Genomic DNA, 23,198 nt, shown 5'->3' with positions numbered 1-23,198 from the left:
ACTCCTCTTTTTGAGTTCAAATCCAACTTAGACACTTATAAGCTATGTGATCTTGGGCAAGTTCCTTAACCCTGTTTGCCTCAGTTTCCTCATTTGTCAAGTAAACTGGAGAAAAAAAAATGGCAAATACTCCAGTATCTGTGCCAAGAAAAGCCCAAAATTTGGGTAAAGAGTTGGAAACAACTGAAAAATGTCTGAAGATTTGTCAACAGTGATGTCAGTTTATCTCTTCAGGACTCAGTTTCCTCATCTATTAAGTGGGAATAACATTACTTGATGATCATAATGGTAACTGATGTTTATATGGTGTTCTCAAGCTTGCACGCACGCACGCACTTTCTATACATCATGTTTTTTGAATTTCATTTGGGAGGTAGATATGACAGCTTTGGTTATCCTCTTTTTATAGGTGCGGAAGATGAAGGAAGGTGAGGGAGGTTAAGAAACTTTTATATAATCACGCCCCTAATAAGTGTCAGAGATGGAGTTTGAACCCAGGTCTTTGGGACTCCACGCCTAGCTTTCTGTCTCCTATATCATGCTACCTCACTCTCTTCTTGTCTTTCATCTGTTTCTCTTATAGGATTATTGGGGGGAATGAAATGTGGAATGCTTTAGAAATAGGAACAATTATTATTGTGTCATTTTAACTGAGACTGGGAGGTTAAAGGAAATGATAGATTAGGCATCATCACCAATTTCAATTCAATCAAGCCAGAAGATGTGGAGTAGAGGTAGGAGCCAAGGGGAATGTCTCCAAGTTTGAGAAAGGGTATAATGAAGAAGAGAGCTCTACCTTGTGGTTGGGCCCGGAAGACAAAACTAGGGGGTCAGTGAGTGAAAGTTCCAAGGAGGCTGACCAGAACAATGAAAGGAAATACTTCCCAACAATTAGAGCTGTCCAACCATTTCATGAAACGAGCGACTTTGTGAGGTATTAAGGCTCCTTTAAGACCACAGACGATTGTAAATCTAGAACTGTAAGGGAGCTCAGAGGTCATCAAATCCAACCCACTCATTTTGCACATGAGGAAATAGAGGTCAAGGAAGGTTAAGTAAATTGACTTGGAGAAGGTTGAACATACAGGTAGCAAAACATCAGAAGCAAGATTTGAACTCATTTCTCTGATTTCAATGCTAGTCTCTTTTCCACTGTACCTGTACACTGTAGAGGTTGGTATTATCAGTTATGTATTATATATCATAATATAACAACAGATGTCATTTATATAGAACTTTAAGATGAGCAAAGTACATTATTTTGTTTGTGCTACTTAAACACTGTGAGATAGGCATCTGTTATCAATTTACAGATAAAGAAACTGAGGCATCAAGAGGTTTAAATTAATTATCCAAGATCACTTAGTAATAAATATCCAAAGAAAATTAGAGGCTAATCTATGTACCCAGGAGCTACTTCCACTTTGCACTTACCACAACTCTATGACTACGAGATTCTCTATTTCCAAAGTTACTCTCGCAGGGCCTGTTCCTATTTTTCTCTACCTAGACAAGCCATTTTGAGGATCTGTGGCAAATTTTTCTAGCTTCTCACTTTTTGCCTTTTCAACAGGCACCCTTTTAAAAAGCCACATTCTCATTGGCTTTTTAATAGCACAATGGAAAGTATGTAAACTTAGATTTTATAGACTTGGGGTTGAATCCTGGCTTTGCTTTATCAGTGGTGTGCCTTGGGGCAGCCTGCCATATATACTTGAGTCTCAGTTTCCTGAGCTATAAACAGAGAGTTGGACTAAATCAAGATTTTTATTCTTGTTCTTCTTGTGTTTCTTTGTTTGTTTGTTTGGGGCATCCTGGCCCCCTTTGGAAATCTGGCGAAACCTCTTCTCAAAATAAAATTTTTAAATGCATAAATAAAATTTATAGGATTACAAAGGAAACCAATTATGTTGAAATATACTTATTGAAATATTGAAAAAGTTCACGGACCTTAGGTTAATAACCCCTGAACTAAATGATCTTTAAGGACATCTCTTTGAGCATTCTAGTACACTGTAGTATAGCATAGGATTTATGTTAAGCCTTCTTCCAGTTCTAAGTATTTGTCTCTCTTCTGTGTTCTAAGGATCCTGATGCTTTATCATTCTATAATCTTAAACATTCTCTTATTCTGTTACCTACAACAAATGCCACCCTTCTCCCTCCCTTCTCCATTCTTTGATTCTACTCTCTTTTAGATAGAAAAGAACACCACCTCTAAGAGAAGATACCTGTCTCCCTATGAGGAATAAGATGAGAGGAAAATTAAACAAGAGAGAAAGAAACCTCCACCCACCAAAAAAGCCAATGGAGATGAATGGAATTCCTACCCAATTTTCCTGGACCAAAGGTTTCTTCATTTTCTTTTTCTCCTGGAAACTTAAGAACATTGATGGGACTGTTTGGTCCTTGTACACCATCAAGAATATTCTTCCCCCAACCTTGATCTCTTCTTTCCAAGGATGCCATTGGCTTTCTTCCCATCAGGGGAGCCAAACGCTGTTGCCATCCCTCCTTGTCTTCCTCTTCTTGTGTAGGCTGTGGATCAATGTTTGGCCTGAAGCATTTTACTGCTGTGTCAACCGGGACCACTGGTCCCTCCATGACTTGTCGATTCACTCCTCACTATAGGATCTGCATGACCAGCTGTCCAAAGGGAAAAAACAACAACAACATTGTTTTCAGAGAAGAGCACCTCCTAGGGAAATATCCTGTTGTTGAAAAATCACCATCAGGAGAACAGGAAAGAACTTTCCTTCCTTCCCGATTATGTGCAAACACTGGTATTCCATGTGTCCTGTTTGACTGTCTGTCCCTAGGAACCTAGGGGGCCCATTACTTGCTTCCATAGACCATCCACACCCACAGCCAGGTTAAATTGCAAAATAGAATCACAGAGCAACAGAGATGCTCATTTTACAGATTAGGAAATTGAGACCCAAAGGATTCAGGTGACTTGCCCAAGTTTTTAATATTATAATGGCAACAGCTACTGACATTTACATGTTGCTTTATGGTTTACAATGCCCTTTTCTCACATCAAACAATCTCACAAGTAGATAAAGCAGGTGTTATCATCACCATTTTCTAGGTGAGGAGATAGATTCAGTGTGAAAGGTCATAGAGCTAGTGAATGTGAGAACCTAGGCTGAAACCTAGATTTTCTGACTCATGCTTCGGTCCATTAATCAACAAGTAAATATGAGGACAGCTAAAAGTAGCACAGAGGATAGAGAACCAGACCAAGAGACAAGGAGACCTGTGTTCAAATCTGAGCTTAGACATTTCCTTCAGGGGCAATCCAGTGGCCCAGTAGAGAAGAGAGCCATGCCTGGTGATAGGAGGTTCTGGGTTCAAATATGACCTCAGATGCTTCCTAATTATGTGACCCTGGGTAAGTCATTTAACCCCAATTGCCTAGTCCTTACCACTCTTCTGCCTTGGAACCGATACTTAGAATTAATTCTAAGACAGAAGGTAAGGGTTTAAAAATAACAGACACTTCCTAGCTGTGAGACCCTGGGCAAATCTCTTAACCCCAACTGCCTAAACTCCGACTTCATATCAATTCTCAGACAGAAGATAAGGGTTTAAAACAAAACAAAACAAATTAAATAGTTATTAAGTACCTGCTCTGTGCCAAGGACACTGTTAGGTGTGTGGGGTGCAAAGATAAAGAATAAAATAATATCCACTTGCAAGAAGTTTGAAATCTAATAAGGAAGATAACAAAATACTTGTCTAAGCAGGCACTGTGCTAATCAATGTCGGCTTAATTTCATTAAGGGTATTTGTTGATTTTTATGTAATACTTCAAAGGTTGGGAGACGCTTCCGCATAGATGATCTCATTTGATCCTTTCAACACTCCAGTGAAGGAGACAGAGCAAGGAATATTAGTCCCATTTAACAGAAGAGGGAACGAAGGTCCTGAATGGGGAAATAATTTGTTGAGGGTCATAGAGGTAGCCAATAGTAAAGCCCAGGCTTTAGTACAAGTCTCCTGACTCCAAGGTCAGTGCTCTAGGTTAGCCTAGATGGGTCTTACTCTCTGTCTAGACAAACAGGTTGATTCTAAGACAAGATGGCAAAGATCAGGGCCTTGAAAGAATATTTTCTCCAGGCTTCTTATGCATACTCAGAGTGGTCCCTGCCATGCCCAGGCTCACAGCACTGACATGCCTTCAGTCACAACCAGGGAAAACAAATTGACTGGCCCAGATTTTTGCTGGTGCTGAGAAGCCACCAGCTGTGGGAGGGAGGAAAGGAAGGAAGCCAGTAAGCAGATCTGGTTTTGCAGAGTTAGATAAAAAGTTCCAGCAAATGGCCCCACGTATTGGGAAACATCTTCTAAAAGGCATTTCATCACTTACAGGAAGAAGGAATCTATTTTATAAGGGGAAGAGGGTAGAGGAATTACAAAAGAAAACCATTCAAGTCAACAAATATGTATTAAGGGACCACGCCGTCTATAAAGAGTGCCTATGGTGCTGAGGCCACAAAGACAAAATAAAACAACATCCTTTAAAGGAACCTAGAGTCAACTGGGGGGTGGAGATGATGGAGGAAGGAAGAGAGAAGTGAGATATAACATGTACAATTTTCACTGCATCTGTGCTCTCACTGAGGGGGAGTATTTCACCCACTGTTCAGAACAATCCATTCATGCCTTTTCATGCAGTAGGACTTTTTTCTATGTCCTCCAGAAATCCTCCACAGGCAATTCAACTAACTTAGTGGGGGCCCTTCCTCTAGATCTCTGGATAATGTATGAAAACCAACCGAGTGTGTGATCTGTCCATTGGTTATCACCCACTCATATCATAGGACCTTTCGCCTTTCTTCTCCAATCGTATAGTTTCTCATCTTTCAATAAAAAAAAACCCAAACATTTCTTTGTTTGTTATATTAAAATAGTTAACTCTCTTCCTCCTATTAGAGAAGGCATCATTCAACAAAAAGATAGCTAGATATAAAACTATGTCTTATTTCTCTTTCTTTTAATGCTGCTCCTCATTCATGAGTCTTATTAAAATGCACTGTGACCTCTTCATGCCCACCTACTGTGTGTCTGTCTGTTGCTGTTTGGGTGATGTACAACTTTAATTCTTTGGAGACTTTGGTAATCTATGACTTAGAGTCATACACAGAGCATCATGAGAAGAAAACCAATAATTTTTTTTTTTTAATGCACCTTGTTTCTGGAAGGAAGCTTGGAAATTTTGAAAACACTACTCAGCCTCTAAAATGTAATATAATCTATATTTAAGTCTGGGCTCATCTCATTGACCATTTTTTTAAAAATCCCTTACCTTCCCACCCTTACCAATCTTCCACCTATGAGACAATACACCGAAGTACAAGGGTTAAAAAAAAAAATCCCTTACCTTCTGCCCAAGAATCAATACTAAGTATTGGTTCCAAGGCAGAAGAACAGTAAGGGCTAGGCAATGGGGGTTAAGTGACTGGCCTGGGATCACACAGCTAAGAAATGTCTGAGACCAGAACCCATGACCTCCTGACTCCAAGCCTACCTCTTTATCCACTGAGTCACCTAACTATCCTGTCTCATCGTCCACTTGCAGAGTTTGTCCAAGACATATGTACTCATGAATAACTCTATGAGTTGCCTATCCAACGACATGTCCTAGTCTGAACAATAAGCATTCTTCTTCTACTTGGTTTCTCCTGTAAAGATAGTTGAACGAAATTCTTTTGAGTTGTTACAGATCTCTTTTAGAAGGTTCTGCTCTACTGCAAATATTAATAATATTAGTAATATGAAAATAGGTCTTGATCAATGACACATGTAAAACCCAGTGGAACTGCTCATTGGCTACAGGAGGGGGGAGGGAGTAGGGGAGGAAGAGAACATGAATCATGTAGCCATAGAACAATGTTCTAAATTAATTAAATAAACAAATAAAAAAATGTTCTGCAATGTTCTAGACCTTGATATAATCAGCATGTAATCTACAAAGGGGAGGAAGTAGAGTGGTGATGGCAAACCTTTTAGAGACCAAGTGCCTGAATGGCAACTCTCGTGCTACATGTCAGCCCTTCCCCCCTTACCCCAGAAGGAAAGGGAGGAAGAACTCCTGTTGGGCTGCTGGCAGAGGAGGGAATGATGTGAGAAATGTCCTTGGGTGCATGTGGAGAGGGGGAGGGGAGCAGTCCTCTCCAGCACACTCCAGCACACATGCCATAGGCTCGCCAACATGGAACTAGAGGATTTTTCCATTTGGACTTGTCCCTGAATATATTCTGTTTTGGTGGCACACACATATGTTTATCTATTTTACACCTCAGTGGATGTTAATAATGAATAAGTAAACAAAGTTCTCTAGAGTTATATATTTTCAGGGATGATATATGATTTTGACATATGGATGGAAGACAATTTGTTCTGAAGGAGAACCATTAAGTCAGGATTTTACTATATATTAAATAAATTCCTTTTATGTAATGAATAATAATTACAGTAGGATCTTGTATTCTTTATATCTTTTAATCTTTTGTGTGGATATAAAGATATAATTTGCTACAGAGCAACATGTATTAATACATCCTTGTTTCCTTTGCAAACTATCATCAAGAACATATATCTTTTTTTTTTTTTTTTTTTTATCCTGGGACTCCATTCTAGGAGCATAGGGCCACAAGCAGTAGGCAATAGGACACACAGTCGCTCAGGGTCACCCAGTTGGGAAGTGTCTGAGCCCGGATTTGAACCTAGGACCTTTCGTCTCTAGGCCTGGCTCTCAATCCACTGAGCTAGCCCAGCTGCCCCTACTTTAGGTTGCAGTTTCTTTAGCAGATGTAGTTTTTACAGGGTGGGGTTGCTAGTCCCACGCCCAACCCTCCTCCTTTTTTTTTTTCATCCGGGCTAGGGACCGTCCTTGGCCCAGGAGTGGTAAGGGTGGGCAGTAGGGGTCAAGTGACTTGCCCAAGGTCACACAGCTGGAAGTGTCCGAGGCTGGACTTGAACCTAGGGCCTCCAGTCTCTAGGCCTGGCTCTCAATCCACTGAGCCACTCAGCTGCCCCATATAAGAACATATATCTTACTATACTGAAATTCTTATAGAGCTAGAAAAGCAGGCATATGGATAGGTAGTTGCTGATTTTTCTCCATTGCCTTCTTTGAGTTACACTAATTTCCAATTTTTTAAAAATCAACAATTTAAAAAGGAGGATGGTTCAAGCAGGTAGCATAGCAGATTGAGTTCCAGGTCTGGAGTAGGGAAGACCTAGATTCAAAAAGGGCCTCAGGCACCTCCTAGATGTGACCCTGGGCAAGTTACTTAGCCTTGATCTCCCAGCCCTTGCTGTTCTTTTGCCTTAGAATTGATACTAAGGGGACAGCTAGGTGGCAGCTCACTGAGTAAAAAAAACAGGCCTGGAGACAGGAGGTCATAGGTTCAAATTTGGCATCCTGACACTTCCTAGGTGTGTGATCCTGGACAAGTCACTAACCCCCAATTGCCTAGTCTTTACCACTCTTTATTGATTCTAAGACAAAAGGTAAGGGTTTAAAAAAAACCTGATACCAAGTACAAGGTAAGGATTATAAAAAAGTCAACCAAAAAACATTTATTAAACACCTTCCCTGTGCTAGACACTGTACTATACCCTGAGAATATAAAAGACACAAAGGAAAAAGTCTCCACCCTCAAGTAGCTCACATTCTATTAGAAAACCTTATAGAGTTCCCAAGTCTTTGGAATCTTACCCTCTTTCATTTACACTGGACTGGTTCCCAATGCCCTCAAAAGTGTGGTGCTTTTCTAAGGCTTTACTTCACACTCAATATATTGGCAAAGATGACAAAATATAGAGACAGTCAATGTTGAAGGAGTCATGGAAAGAGAGGAAGTATGAATATACCTTTAGTAAAATAGTGAGTTTTCCCAACAATTTTGGAAGGCATTTTGGAATTACAATAAAAAAGTGAGTAAAAAACTCTGACCCAGAGGTCCTCCTCATGGGCATATTTCCTAAGGATGTCACTGAGTAAAAGAAAGATCCCATAAACACCAAAATACTTAGAGAGCAACACTGTTTGTATGAGTAAAGAACAGATACAGAATGGCTATCTGGCTACAGAGAAATATGGAAAACTCATATGAACTGATGTAAAGTGAAGTAAGCAGAACCAGGAAAACAATAAACTTACTGATTACAACTATAGGACAACACAAAATGATTAAAACTGAATACTATGACCAATCTTGGCTCCAAAGAATAACAGTAGCTATAATAACACTAGCTAATATTCTAGAGTCTTTAGGATTTGCAATTTTGTTGTTGTTTTGTCTTGTCAGTCAAGTCCACCTCTTCATGAACTCATTTGAGGTTTTCTTGACAAAGATACTGGAATGGTATGCCATTTCCTTCTCCAGCTCATTTGACAGTTGAGGAAGCTGAGGCAAATAGGATTAAGTGACTTGCCCAGAATCACACCACTAGTGTCCGAGTCTGGATTTTAACTCAAGCTTTCCTGACTCTTCTCTCCACTGCATCACCTAGCTGTCCAAGGTTTGCAAAGCACTTTTTAAATACTATCTCATTTGATCCTCACAACAACCCTGTGAGGACGATGCTATTATTAACATTATTTTATAGATGGGAATGGGGAGGAAGGAAACAAACATTTATTAAGCACCTATTATATGCCAGGCACTATGCTAAGCACTTTATAGATATTATCTTATTTGATGAGGAAACTGAGGCTAAGAGAGGTTAAGTAATTGGTCCAGGGTCACACAACTAGTAAGTGTCTGAGGCACAATTTGAACTCGGGCCTTCTTTACTACACTCAACTCCAAACACACTGTATACACTGAACCACTTAAAGAATCAATACCAGAATATACTCCCTCCCTCCCTTCTTTATAGAAATAAAGCATTAGAGAAATGGAATACTGCATGTGATGCTGGCCTTGGTGGATGGGTTGTTCAATTAAAAAAAAATTTAGTACTTTATTTTAAAATTTATTTATTAATAGAGTTTATCCCCAAGTCCCTCCCTCCCCTCCCTCATCACGGAATGCAAAGTCCGAGGGGCAGACATGTTCATACAAATAAAAGTTTTTCATGTTTCCACCTTTCAGTTCACTCTCTGAAGATAACCTTCACACTTTATTCCTTCAGTATTAATTCTGTCTCTGGATATGTTGTTTTCACTATTCATTATCCCATATAGTTCTTTCCAAGATTTTTTACAATTAGCCTGCTTGTCATTTCTTGTGGTGCAGGTCAGTTTTAATGAACTGTTTTTTCCTTCCTTATTTCATTATACATGAACTTTTCTGTATTATAGACATGTATAAGCCCCATTTCAGAGCAGTATTTTTAAATGTATAAAATAAAATATATAGGATTAAAAAGGAACATAATATATGGAATTATAATTATCAAAAGTTTTTTTTTCCTTCTTAAAACCCTTACCTTCTATCTTACTATCAATTATAAGATAGAAGAGCAGCAAGGGCTAGGCAGTTAGGGTTAAGTGACTTACCCAGGGCCACACAGCTAGTTTAGACTGTGGTCAAATTTGAACCCATGCCCTCCCCACTCCAGATCTGGCACTTTTATCCACTGTGCTGCCCCATCAAAGTATTTTTAAAAGCTCATAGACCATTTTTTATAATAGCTCTTTGGGAGGGAAGGTTTCATGGAGAAGGAAATTACATTGGTAAATATGTTATAAAAACAAAGTGCACTAACATTAAAAAAAAATGTTTTTGTTGCCTTAAGCAGGGAATCTTAAAGCCAGGAGGGAATATGATGCTCATCTTGTTGAACCTGTATCTGAACAGAAATCTTTTCTCCAATATCCTTGGCAATCATCTTGTCTCTGAGTCTCCAAGGTTTAAGAATTCACTGGAATTTTAGCCCTTAAAACAATTATTCCAGGAACACTGCTATTAGTATTAACCTTGTTATTTTCGAGTCTCTTCTGGTGGTTTTCCCTGGTACTTCTTCTTTGTATACTCCAGCACTACATCATCATCATCTGGTGAGTCCTCTCTCTGAGAGCTGCCTCCCATGAAGCCTTCTGCATTCTCCTCAATCCACACCCAAAGCAATGGCCCCAGTCAATCTCTCCCTCCTCTTAACTCAAAAGCATGCTACAAGTGTGTGTATCCAAGCCTTATCTTCCCTACAAAACAGGTGACATGCTTTCTTTCTGCCTCTCCCAGTGCCCGGAACACAGGCCACTTCTGTATGTGTTTTATGAATGAACATATTTTAAATTCCAAACAAACAAACAAACAAACAAAAAACTGTTAGGAAGGGGGCATTTTCCTTGGGGAGACTTGGCCATTTATCAAACACTCTCTGGGGATGATAAGCAGGAATCCCTTATCCCTCAGTAGCATTCAAAGACTGGCAGCTTGGTTTCACCCTCTTTGTAAATTAAGTGTTTCCTTTATCATGACTACATTTACAACTCTAGTCTGCTCTTTGGAAATGTAGGCTCAGTGCAGCCTAGTAGAAAAACACTGAACTTGGAAACAAGCAAGACCTTGACCCAGATCTCACCTGGGACAAACTTTGGGCCCCTGGCCTTCCTGAGCCCCATTTCTTTATCTGCATAATAATGATAACAGTATCTCTCCTTTCCACTACTCAGGGCTATTGTGAAGATCAAAGAGAATCCATTCATGTGCCAGGCACAGGGAGTACAGAAATGATCTTGAACCAGGTCCTGCTCTGAAGGATCTTACATTCTAAAATGGATATAAGGGTGTATGTGTGTGTATTGGGGTTGGTATTTGTTGCCATGTCTTCTCCCTTTTGATTTTATACAAGCAATTTGTGTCTCCACAGCATCATTCCACACTAATGTTGTTGCTGTGTTTTTTTTTTTTTAAACCCTTACCTTTCATCTTAGAATCAATGCTATTTATTGGTTCCAAGACAGAAGAGCAGAAAAGAGTAGGAAATGGGGGGGGTTAAAGTGACTTGCCCAAGGTCACACAGCTAGGAAGTAGCTGAGGCCAGATTTGAACCCAGTATGTCCCATCTCTAGACTTGGCTCTCAATCCACTGAACCACCTAGGTACCCCCCACACTAACAGTTTTAAGACCCCAAACTCAACATATTCATGAGGCTGGAGAGAAGGAAAAGGATAGAAAGAATCCATAACCTGCTTGCTATCTGCACAGGAAAAGGAATAATAGTGTACTAGGAAGAATTCTTGCCTTGGAATCAGAAGACCAGAATTCTAGTCTTATTCAGCACTGTGCCAGGTACTGTGTTAAGCTCTGGTGGATATAAAAAGAGGCAAAAGATAGTCCTTGTTCTCAAAGAACTCACAAAATAATGGAGGCGATGACAAGCAAATAAATATATGCAAACAAGCTATATACAGAAAGAAAAGGAAATAATTGAAAGAGAAGGCAATAGAATTAAAGAGGAGTTGGGAAAGTTTTCTTATAGAATGTGAGATTTTAATGGAGACTTAAAGGAAGCCAGTGGGACCAGTAGGCAGAGATGAGGAAGGGAAACTTTCCAGACATGGGGGACTGCCAGAGAAAATGCCCAGAGCCAAGATACAGAATGTCCTGGTTGTCGGAGAGCCAGGAGGCTGGTGTCACTGAATCAAAGTGTACATGTTGAGAGAAGTAAAGTATAAGAAGACTAGGAAGGTAGGAGAGGGTTTGGTTTTGAAGTCAAGAGAGAGCCATTGGAATTTAGTGAATAGGAAGGGTGAAATTTTCACAGCAGCACTTTAGGAAAATCACTTCAGTGGCTGAACTGAACTAGCCAAACTGTCCTGGGCTGATTATGGCCCCTCTCTAAACCCTTGTTCCTTCATATATCATAGGACAGAATTGATTCTAAGGTCTCTTCCTGGTCTAACTCTGATATAATGTATGTATTAGAGATCAATGAGTGGGCAAAGCCTCATTTGTTTATGTCAAACAGCAATCCAGACCTTAAGGGGAAGTGAGTCAGAGTAAAAATTAGGAAGCCAGACAGAGAAAATAAATTTAAAAATGGGGGGAAAAAGAGAGATGGGGGCAGGGGAGTGGACATCACCAGCTGTAGTTCAAAGCTTTTATCTTTAAACTAAAGAACAGAGAAGTTTCTTCCCTAAACATGGAAGTAGAATGCCTGAGTATATATACATTATATTTATGTATGTGTATTGTTTTAAAAAAATCTTTTAACTACTATAAATTATCTAAAACATATACTCTGCTATCATGCATAGTGTTCTGTAATGAGTCCTGGGGGAAAAATAAAAAGTATTCATTTCTGCCTTCAAGGAGCTTCTGACCTTATTAACAAGGGAAATGATATAAGTCCACAATTATTTGTACAAGAAGAATCAAATAGTGGCAGGAGGAATTCATGGAGAAAAGGAATGATTTTTAACTGGACTGGGGAATGACTTTATTGTAACACTAACTCACAAGTAGGAACCACTGGAAAATGCCTAACTTCTTTTAGTCTATTCCCCTATAACTTATAGGTCATGAGCCCCTATTGGTATATTTATCTTCAGTAGTCAGACAGATGACAAAGCCAGCTCAAAATCAAGGTATTTACCAAAATGGCAAGAAAAGTAACAACAGAACATATTCTCTTCTGCAGAGAATTCTATTCCACAGCGATCATCATACACACCAATAGTTGCTGGTCATGGGAATAGCAGTACCACCGAAGACACCAACCATTCTTCTACCCTTCCCCAATAGTCATCATCTAAGAGAGCAGGATGTTAGAATACAGTTTCTTGTGTAAATATTTTGCAAGAAGCCATTTTGGCCAAGCATGATTGCCAGTTACTAAGTTGGAACACAGAACACAGAGGGCATTTGAGCTGGTATGAGAACAAAAAGTCAGTTAGGAGGTGGCTATATAAGCAGCAAAACTCAGAATATCAGTGTCTCAATCTGGAGATACTGGTGGGAGGACAGTTCATCTCAGGATTGTCTCAAAGATAGGTTTAGGTGCCTAATCTGCTCAAAGACTATTCTGTGCATATCAGCATCCAGCTTCAGTTATTAAACAACATTTATTAATCAACACCAACATACCAACTTAAATACCAACCAGAAGATCAATTACAAATGCCAAATCATTGTGGACTGAGATAATCCTTTCAAGCAATTAGGGTCAGGCTTCTCATTTTCCTAGTGATTTCCTTCCTACCCATATTCTATAAGGAAACTTGTCTAATGCCAACCACTGAGCTTATTACATAACTCAGAATGAAAATCCTTATTCCTAATGTCTATCCCTCACCAGGCCACTTGTGGTGTTTGGCAGAATATGGAAGCTGAAGAAGACACGTGGTAGAACTGGAATGGAAGTCGGCGTGGAAGACCTGTTGGGAATCTAGAGGGGCAGACTGAGCACATGGGGTTAAGAGGGCTCAGAAAACAAATCAAGCTCTCAAGGATAGACTATCAGCAACAAGAAAGGTGCCACCTCCTGAACCAACCTTTATTGCTATTTGGGAGTTGCCCTCTGCTAGGACATTATCCTGACCCTAAGCAGAGTCAGCCTTACTGCAAATAAAGACAAGAAGTTTAACCTAGGCAGAAGAAGGGAGAAGAGAGGAAGGCACTTGCCAACCCTTGAGTCCTAGTCATCAGACCATAGAGTGTCAGAACTAAAAGGGGTATCAGAAACCATTTATTCCAATGTCTTCAGTGCATGAGTGAAGACCCAGTGAGAAGTCACTTGTATACTTCCAAGTAATGGAAAAACCAAGACTAAAATCCAGGTCTCCTCATTCCTATACTAGTAATCCTCCTTCCACTAGGCAGCTCCAACAACAGGTCAGGGCCAGCTCACTCAGGCACCTTTCTAAGGGAGGCCCAGGGAAGCCTGAGAAGGGAGGCCCCAGCCACCACCCTCTCCTCACTGGGACTCCTCCCAGGTCAATGGAATGTCTCCAAACACATTCCAAAGATAGCTCACCTCTGTACTTCCTGGAGTAGGTCCTGGAGAACCTGGAGAACCTCTAGGATTTAAGTAACCAATTCAGTCTCACTTCAGTGGCTTTTTCTCTGACCCCCTAAGCCTATGTCCCTAAAGATCACAATTCCTGTTCAAGCAAGCTCTCCTGAGGCCACCCTCATTAAGCCACCACCCACATTCTCAAATGTTGCCCTAGAAGAGATTCTCCAATCTGCCTGCTGGCTTCCAAAGTCAAGATTAAATAGGAACATGCATAGAGCTTAGAGTGAGGTGGGATCTCAGAAGTGACCTATGTTTTCTTTTTCAGTTTATTTATAGCTGAGAAAAGGAAGGAATTCTTTCAAGGTTACACAGCAAATTAACATGTCTTAGCAATAGGGTGTGAGTGGCTCCATAACCTCTAGCTGTGTGATTTTGGTTCTGTTTGCCTCTGTTTCCTCATCTGTAAAATGAGCTGGAGAAGGAAATAGCAAATGACTCCAGAATCTTTGCCAAGAAAACCCCAAATAGGGCCATGATGAGTTGGATATGACCAAACAAGAACAAAGCAATAGTTCCTGGGTCTGTGACTATATTGGTACATGGCAGTGATGGGCAAACTACAGCCGGGGGGCCAAATGCAGCCCCCTGAAATGTTCTATCCCCTATAGCCACATTATTCCTAATCTGATGAATACAATGAGTAGGATACAATACAATGAAATTTGGAAAGAGTTGCCTTAGAAACAGACTAACAGATGAGCATTTCCTTTCCTTTGGTCCCCTCTTTAAAAAGTTTGCCCATCACTGGTACAGGGAATTCCCAAGTAATTGTTAGAATTTTAAAGACCTTCAAAACCTGGCCTCTTCCTACCTTTCTGGTCTCACACCTTACTCCCCGTATCATGCATACATACTCTGATCCAGTGACACTGGCCTCCTTGATGTCCCTCACACAACATACTGTGTCTCCTCACTCCAAGCATTTTCAGGGAATGATGATGCCCTTGTCTCTCCTCATCTGTCTGCCTCCCGTCTTTCCTGGCTTCCTTCAAGTGTCAACTAAATATGTACCTTCTGCCAGAGATTTTCCTAGTTCTCCTTCATGTAAGAGCCTTCCTTCCATTGATTATTTCCAATTTATCCTCTCTATATTTTCTTTTTTAAATCCTTACCTTCCATCTCGGAATCAATATTGTATATTGAGTCTAAGGCAGAAGAGTGATAAGGCTAGGCAACAGTGGGGTTAAGTGACTTGTCCAGGGTCACACAGCTAGGAAGTGTCTGAGGTCAGATTTGAACCTAGGACCTCCCCTCTCTAGGCTAGGCTCTCAATCCATTAAGCCACCTAGCTGCCCCCATATAAATCTTTTTTGCACATAGTTTTTAATTCTGTTAGATTTATTAGATTTATTTTATTTATTTTTATTTCATTATTTATTTTATTTGTTTATTATTTATTTAATTTGTTGGATTTAATGCTATTAGATTGTGAGTTTCTTGAGAACAAACACTGTTTTCTGCCTCCTTTGTATCCCTATCACTTACACGATTAGCAAATGCTTATTGGTCAATTATTTTATTTGTTCTTAATTATTACTCTTAGAGATAAATAGTGCAATTACTGTTTCCTTTTTATAGAGGAGGGAACCTCTGTGAAGCTGCAAAGTAACTTGTTTGGGGTCATAGTAAATTTCAGAGGTATTATTTTAATCTAGGTCTCATTTGCCTCAGTTTCCTCAAATGTAAAATGAGGATGATAGTAGCACTACCTCACAGGATTGTTGTGAAACTCAGATGATATTATTGAATAAAGAAGAAGCCAGAAAACAACCATTTTCTAGTGTAAAAAAATGAAAATAACTATGAAGAAATAAAGAAAACTATTCTGTTGACTCTCCCCAAAAAGATAAAATTTATTTTTTAAAATAGCTTAGTACAGAGCCTAACACATAGTAGGTCCTATAGAAATACTTATTCCTTATTTTAAAATGTCCTGTGTGTGGCTCTGACAGTAGTAAATACCTGCTTTCTAGATTATAAAATCATTCCAGCCCATTAACTATCTCTGACTACTTGGATACCTGTGTCTCTCCTTCTACCTTTTCAGTACTAGAGGAAGCTACCTAGATCTGCTCTGAAAGGGAAGGAGAGATATTTCTGGAGCCTCCCTGCCCACTTGGATTGACTCTGGTTCTGTGGGCAGCTTAACAGCCAAAATCTTCTCATCTAGGCAAGTAGCCAGAAGCAACATTATGTAAGAAGTATCTTGGCACAGCAAAGAAAACCCTGAGTGTGTAATCAGGGGACTTGAGACCAAATTCTATTTAGTACTCGTGTGACCTTGAGTACGAGTCTTCCCTTCCCTGGGCCTCATCTTCCTTATATAGAAAATAAAGAGGCTTGAGTTAGGTCCCTTCTGTTTCCTATGATATAAAATTTAGGTTTCTTTCTGAGAACTGAGATTGATCATGAGGAAGTGAGACAGGTCTCTGGGGATATTATTATTTCTCGTATACTCCTGCTTCTGTAAAGGGGATACCCTTAGAACTGTAAGCTGTCAGAGGCAGAATAGAGGCATTAAGGCATATAGAATGTTGGAGTTTTGGGAGTCCTTAAGGGTCAGGGAATTTCAGAGCTGGAAATGACCTTGGGGAACATGGAATTTTGGAGCTGAAAGGATTCTCAAAGGGATTTGGGATGTTGGAGCTGGAAAGGACCTGAAGGGACATGGCATTTTGGAGCTATAAGGGTTATTGAGGGTCATGGGATATCGCAGTTAGAAGGGACTAAAAGTGTTCTCAAAGGGATTTGGGATGTTGGGACTGGAAGAAGCTGAGACCACAATATTAAAGATGGAAAGTATTTGTGAACTTTGAATATAAAATATTAGGGCTGGAAGGAACCCGAACACATAGAATGTTTCATCTTAGACAATAGAGAAAGATCTATTCCAAGACCCTTGGTTTACAAATGTGGAAACTGAAAGAAGGCAAATTTAGTGCCCTGCCCTAGACCATATCATCAGTTAATCAGAGCATCAAGAACCCAAATCTTCATTCCAAATTACACCATAATATCTCAGTCATTTATACCGCAGCTCCTACTGTGCAGAGGAAATCTGTACTCAGGAAAGAGACCCCACCCTAGACATAAGAGAATCCTTTGGCGGCCTACCCTTACATATATATACATTAAGAGGAAGAATCAGTATTTCAAGACAGGCAAAAGTGCTAACATCCTCCTTCCTGCCCAACTCCATTTATTATCTTGAGCTAATTTAATACCATGAAAAATCATGACAATTTTCTTTGCATATCTGAGGACACAGACATGAGAAGAAGAAATACTAATTCTGGAATGAGGTTGGAAGTGAAGAGCTGAGAATTCTGGTCCTAGCTCTATCTTAAAATATTGCTGTGTGACCTTATGCAAGTTTTCTCTCTTATTTGGGCTTGAGATTTCTTCTCTATAAAATGTAGAAATAGATAATCCCTAAAGGTCCCTTTAAAATCTAATATAGAGTATTCCCCAAATTTAAAAAAAAAACTTTTCTGCCAGGATCCTTTTTGTTAAAAAATTTTTTTCACCTGCCTAAATTAATTTCTGAACATATTTTTCTTCCTCCCCGTAAACAGTGAATTATTATTCCTTGTAACACAGAATAAAAACAGAAAAGAGAAAAAAGCATTTGAACAAAATCAACTAAAACCAACCTACTGCGACAGTATCTGCCATATTGTACACTCACGGTACCGCCGTCCCCATCTGTGAAGAGGGAGGGATATGCATTCTCCCCTCTTCCCTAAGTCCAAGCTTCTTGATTATTATAATGGTACAGTATTAAATTCAAATTTTTATTCTTTCTATTTGCATTGTTTCTATTGCTTTCCTGATTCTACTTCTTATATCCTATATCAATTCCTATATTTTGCCAGGATCCTTACCATCTCCATCTTTCACAAAGCAGATAGCTAATGTGTAAAAGCTAGGGAGTCTGACATGAAGCCAGACTCATTTACTCTTTTTCCTCCATTTGCCTCACAGTGTTTCTGCTAATGTAGTGCCCAGCCCCAACTCCAACCCCCCAGGCTGGCTCCCCTCCCAACCTCTTAGCAAGCACCTGAGCCAACTGAGTTGTGTCTTAGGAGCAGAAAGGAAGCTGAGCATGTCAAGGGATCTCAGAATTCAGGTGGTTCAACTCTCTCATTTTACAGATAAGGAAACTGAGGCAGAGTGGGTGAGGAGAGAGCAATATGCATGTGGTCAGGCACCAGGTAAAAAGCAAAATTAGAAAGAAATGTCCTTTCTCCTATTCTAGCAACTTTTCACCTGCTCTATGTCCCAAGCTTCTCTGACTAGCTAACAGAAAAAAAATAGGGACAGCTAGGTAGCACAGTGGATACAGTACCAGACCTGCAGTTGAGAAGATCCAAGTTCAAATTTGGCCTCAGACTCTATGACCCTGGGCAAGTCACTTAATCCTATTTGTCTAACCAGCACCCTTCAGTCTCAGAGTTTACAACAGAAAGTAAGGTTTAAAAAAGAAAAGAAAAAAAATTTAAATTGGTATCTGTGACAAATATTTAGGATACCATAAACATGACTTCCAATATCCCATCTGTTCAAAACTGAAATGAGCAAAATGGACATGAAAACTGAATAAACCTAAATGAGTATCCCTCTGAAAGAGCAGAACATCCCTTCCTTAATTCCAAGTGCTCCTTTATAAAGAGATGAGGACTATTTTAATGGATCCTCTAGGGAGCCTTACCACACATTGACTTGGGAAAGCTGTCTTGCAAAGATCACCCTAAATGGAATTTTAGCCCTTGGGAGAATAGTGGACTTTGGGATGTTCTGGCTCAGCCAAGCACTAATGTCACATGATTTCAAACATTCCTAGCTGTGTGACCCTGGGCAAGTCACTTAATCCCCACTACCTAGCCCTTATCAGGCTTCTGCCTTGGAAACAATACTCAGTACTGATTCCAAGACAGAAGGTAAAGGCTTTTTTTTTTTTGCAATTTTTTTATGCAATTGGGAAAGTTAACAAAAATACAATATGATCAAATATAGATATTACATTTTAAAACTGTTGGTATATACCTGTAGGGATCCTTACATATGGATTCCCCATTTCTGTTTAACACTTCTGAGGGAAACAACAGCGGAATAGAAAAGAGAACCTCTAACCACTAGACTCCCAGGCTCATTCCATTCTCTCCTGTTATATCTATTGTATCAGGAGCATAGTTCCTCAGAATGAAGCTTAGTCAAAAAGTACTTGTCTGCAAGATTTGAGAAGAGGAAGTCACTCCTAGGCTGGCAGGTGGGACAGAGAGCCAAAAGCTGGATATAAATGTTGGGAGGAGGGCTATAAGGAGCTGAGGTTTCAGGAATTCCTGTTGTGGTGGTTGTTTGCTTGTTTGCTTTAATTTTTTAACCAACTTGTGATTTCCAGGAAATAATGGACTGGGGGTGGGGAGCGTGGGGGGGAACTCCCTCCATCAAAGCAGATGATTTGCATTTATATACCTGATTTGTATTTAAAACCTTGATGAGTGGTTTAAGACCTTTGGAGGTAAGGTAACTTGCCCAGGGTCACTTATCCCATTTATGTTGGAGCCCAAAGCCAGGACTTTGGATCTTGATTTCGCTTGGAATTCATTTTCCTTCAAAACGAAAGCCAGTTGGGAAACATGAAGGGAGGGAAGGAGAAAAGAAAAGGAGGTAAGAGGGAGCTATGGTCGCGGAAAGTGGAAAGCTCTTTCCTGCTATGGTCAACTCCAATACCCAGCCACCCTCTGAGAGCGCACGTCTCAGAATGGAAAAAATAGGCCCATTGCTCACCACGGAGACAAATACTCTCTCTCCCACTCTGTCTCACAGAGCCCACCCGCCCACTCCGTATTTGCCTCCCTACCTGGTCAAAGACTGCTTCATTCTGCCCTGCCTCTGCTGCCTGTGCACACAGCCAGCCCAGCCTCAGCATCAAGCCCACTGGCAGGGACTTCCCGTGGGCGGACGCATACCTTCCTGCATACCTTCCTGCCTTCCTTCCTTTTTACCTGGCCTGCCGGAGGAATGGGCAGTTCAGTGTGGCGGCTGGCTGGGTGGAGAGTTGATCATTAACTCACTGATGATCCCCTGCATTCCCCCAGACAGCCAGGCCCGTTGTGCCCCTATCTCAGGCACCCGCTATGTAGGAAAACCCAGTTTGGTTGTTGTTGTTGTTTTTCTTTCTTTTCTTTTCTTTTCTTTTCTTTTCTTTTCTTTTCTCTTCTTTTCTTTTGAGACGAAAGGCACGCCACAAGGTTTCCCCTCGAGAAGAGGGAGCTCAGTGGGGAAGAATTGGGGAAGTCCGGCTGCGTGCGCTTTCCTCTGGCTTGAGTCACACTTTCCCGCCCTATCCCCTCCCCTTACTATATAGAATCCTGGAAAACTCTTTATAGAGTTTCCATTGCCTAAGTATTCTACCTTGGACGACTACCTTCCTGGCTCTCCTGGCCAGGTCAGCTTGGGCTGCAAATTTCCTTTTCTAGCTTTTGGCTGCAGGGGGCTGGAGGGGGGATAGGGTAGAAGAGTGAGGTGGGTTGAGAGGAAGGGTGAATAAGAACCTGAACCATGTAACCATGGGAAAATTTCCTAGCTTTTAAAGACAGCTGCATGTAGGGAAAAAAAAATCACTCTGCACCTGGAGCCACAGTACCTACCTATTGTGGATTTAGGGAGTCAGGCAGGAGACCCCGGTTCAAAATCTACTCCTCTCAATGAGCTGTGTGACTCTGGGCAAATCTTTGCACTTCTCTAGTCATCTTTGTGTTATAAAAATTGGAGACCAATTCATTTCCTGCTTTTTAGATTATTCTTAAGTGCTTTAGAAAAAAAAAAAAAAGCCTTCCTGCTGTTTACATAATCATATTTGTTCAGCTGAAATGAGAACCTGCCCTGATCCTTAAGAGGAACTAGCCAGGAGACAGCTTGGTAAAAATGACAGAAAGCTGGACTTAAAGACAGCCGGGCTTGAGTCTCAGCCTTCTTACTCATACTTTCTTGGGCAAATCACATAACCTTTTTAGGTCTCAGTTTCTCTATAAAGATTGGGAAAGAAAAAGGAGCAAGACTTTAGGTCCCCTCCTCCAAGGTCCCCTTCCCCTGCAAAATCTATGATCTCTAAGAACCTTTCAAGCTCTGAAATTCTATCATGGGACCTATCTGTTGTGAGGAAAACACTTTGTAAACTGTAAAGCATCACAGAAATTAAGTCGTTTCAGTCGTGTCAGACTCTTTATGATCCCATTTGGGGTTTTCTTGGCAGAGATATGGAGTGGTTACCATTTACCTCTCCAGCTCATTTTACAGAAGAAGATACTGAGGCAAACAGATTAAGCGATTTGCCTGGGGTCTCACAGCTATTGAGTGTCCAAAGCCAGATTTGAACTCAGGAAGATGAGTCTTCCTAACTCCAAACCTGAGATTCTAACCACTATACCACCTAGCTGCCCCATGCTATTATAGAAATAGCATCTGTTTATAATTATTTTGGGGTGGAGGTATGATATTTAAGCTTGGAAGACACCTTATTAACTGTTTAGTCCAACCCTTTCAGTTTATGGATAAACCAATGGAAACTTAGAAAAATCATATGACTTTTCTAAGGCCTCTAAGGTCCCTTCTAGCTTTCATAATCTGGGGTGGCTCATCTGGAATTCATTCTAGGATGCTGTACAGTGATCACATGTTAGGGCTAACAGTGATATCTTCTTGCATAATAGCAGTGAAACTTGTTCCTGGATTTGATAGCATTCCTGAACTTGCATATCTCCTGATACCCTGGCGCCAAGAATCATAGAATTTGGATTTTAGGACTGAAAGTGACCACAAACAATACTGGGGGCTAGCCCAGTTATGATACAAAGAAAGAATATTGAATCTGATGGGAGAGGTTCTAGGTTTGAATCCTGGCTCTGTTTTAGTAGCTGAGTGGAATCTGGGCAAAATATTCTCCTCGTTTAGACCTTAGTTTCCTCATCTGTAAAATGAAGGGGTTCTACTAACTGATATTTAGGAATCTGTCCAGCTCTAAACCCTATAGTTCCTACAATTCTCTCTCTATCCTTAATAAAGGAAAGACCCCCAGTTTCATAAATGTGGGAAATGACACCCAAAGAAGACAACTAACTTGTCCATCATCCTAGAGCAGAGGCCTGGGTCTTCAGATTCATTGGTCAATGCTCTACTTACAATACCACATTTATTAATTCTAAAATGTTGTTCAAATGTTAATCAGAAGCATTCCCATTACTGCTCTGATTAGACATTTGAAACATGTATGGATTACCTACTATATACATGGAGGTGACTAAATGGCACAGCGAATAGAATGCTAAGCTTGGATTCAAGAAGATTCTTCCTGATTTCAAATCTGGTCTCAGACACTTATTAGCTGAGTGACCTTGGGCAAGTCACTTAATCCTCTTGGCTTCAGTTTCCTCATCTATAAAAAGAGGTAGAGGAGATATCAAACCATTGCAGCATTTTTGCCAAGAAAACTCCAAATGGGGTCATGAAGAGTCAGGCACAACTGAAACAACTAAACAACAATATACATCATATTCATAAACTCCCAGAGGGCACACACTATGTTTGATACCATTTTGTTTCCTCATACATGAATTGGCAGCATGGAATAGGCTGTCATTCAGAAGACTTGGGTTTGATTATTAGTTCAGCTGCTAGTTTTGTAACTGTGGGCAAATCATATTGTTACTCTGGGCCTCCTCCAACTATAAAATGGAAATATTTTTGTATTACCTACCTCATAATGTTGTTATAAGGATAAAATAAGAATCTTGTTATCAGCATTGGAATGAAACTCACAGGTCCCCCAAGATTTTAGAACTTAGAGCCAGAAGGGACCTTATGAATGCTAGACCTGGATTCTACGGAACCTTAACTCGCCTCATTAAATCTGCCACTTTATAGAGACTGGGATGGATAGGGACTAGACTGTGATTTCACTGGTGTAGGGAACTATTAGATGTGGCAGCTCTTCAAGGGAAGAAGGAATAAATATTGATTAAGCACCTACTATGTGCCAGGCACTGTGCTAAGTGCTTTATAAATATCTCCTTTTATCTTCACAACTCTGGGAGGTAAATGCTATTATTATGCCCATTTTACAGTTGAGAAAATTGAGACAGACAGAGCAGTCCAGTGATTTGCCAAGGGTTACACAGTTAGTGAGTGTCTGAGATTGGGTTTAAACTCAGGA

At 40.3% G+C, this 23,198-nt stretch overlaps 1 protein-coding gene across 1 annotated transcript in view; it reads right to left on the bottom strand.

Annotated features, from left to right (window-relative positions):
- The window catches only part of SH3TC1 (SH3 domain and tetratricopeptide repeats 1), a 78,200-nt gene extending 58,017 nt beyond the window's left edge, over positions 1–20,183 (bottom strand). The window contains exons 1-2 of the mRNA XM_044682312.1: positions 19,848–20,183; positions 2,331–2,646 (exon numbers count right to left, since the gene is read on the bottom strand). Coding sequence (XP_044538247.1) covers positions 2,331–2,604 — 274 coding nt within the window. The 5' untranslated portion in view covers positions 2,605–2,646; positions 19,848–20,183. The remainder of the gene's footprint in view (positions 1–2,330; positions 2,647–19,847) is intronic.
- Between the last annotated feature and the right edge of the window lie 3,015 nt (positions 20,184–23,198).

This window comes from Gracilinanus agilis, chromosome 6 (assembly GCF_016433145.1).
Source record: "Gracilinanus agilis isolate LMUSP501 chromosome 6, AgileGrace, whole genome shotgun sequence".
Taxonomy (NCBI): Eukaryota; Metazoa; Chordata; class Mammalia; order Didelphimorphia; family Didelphidae; genus Gracilinanus; species Gracilinanus agilis.
The sequence above is the reverse complement of the archived record's forward strand: the minus strand, read 5'-3'. Positions and strand labels throughout refer to the sequence as shown.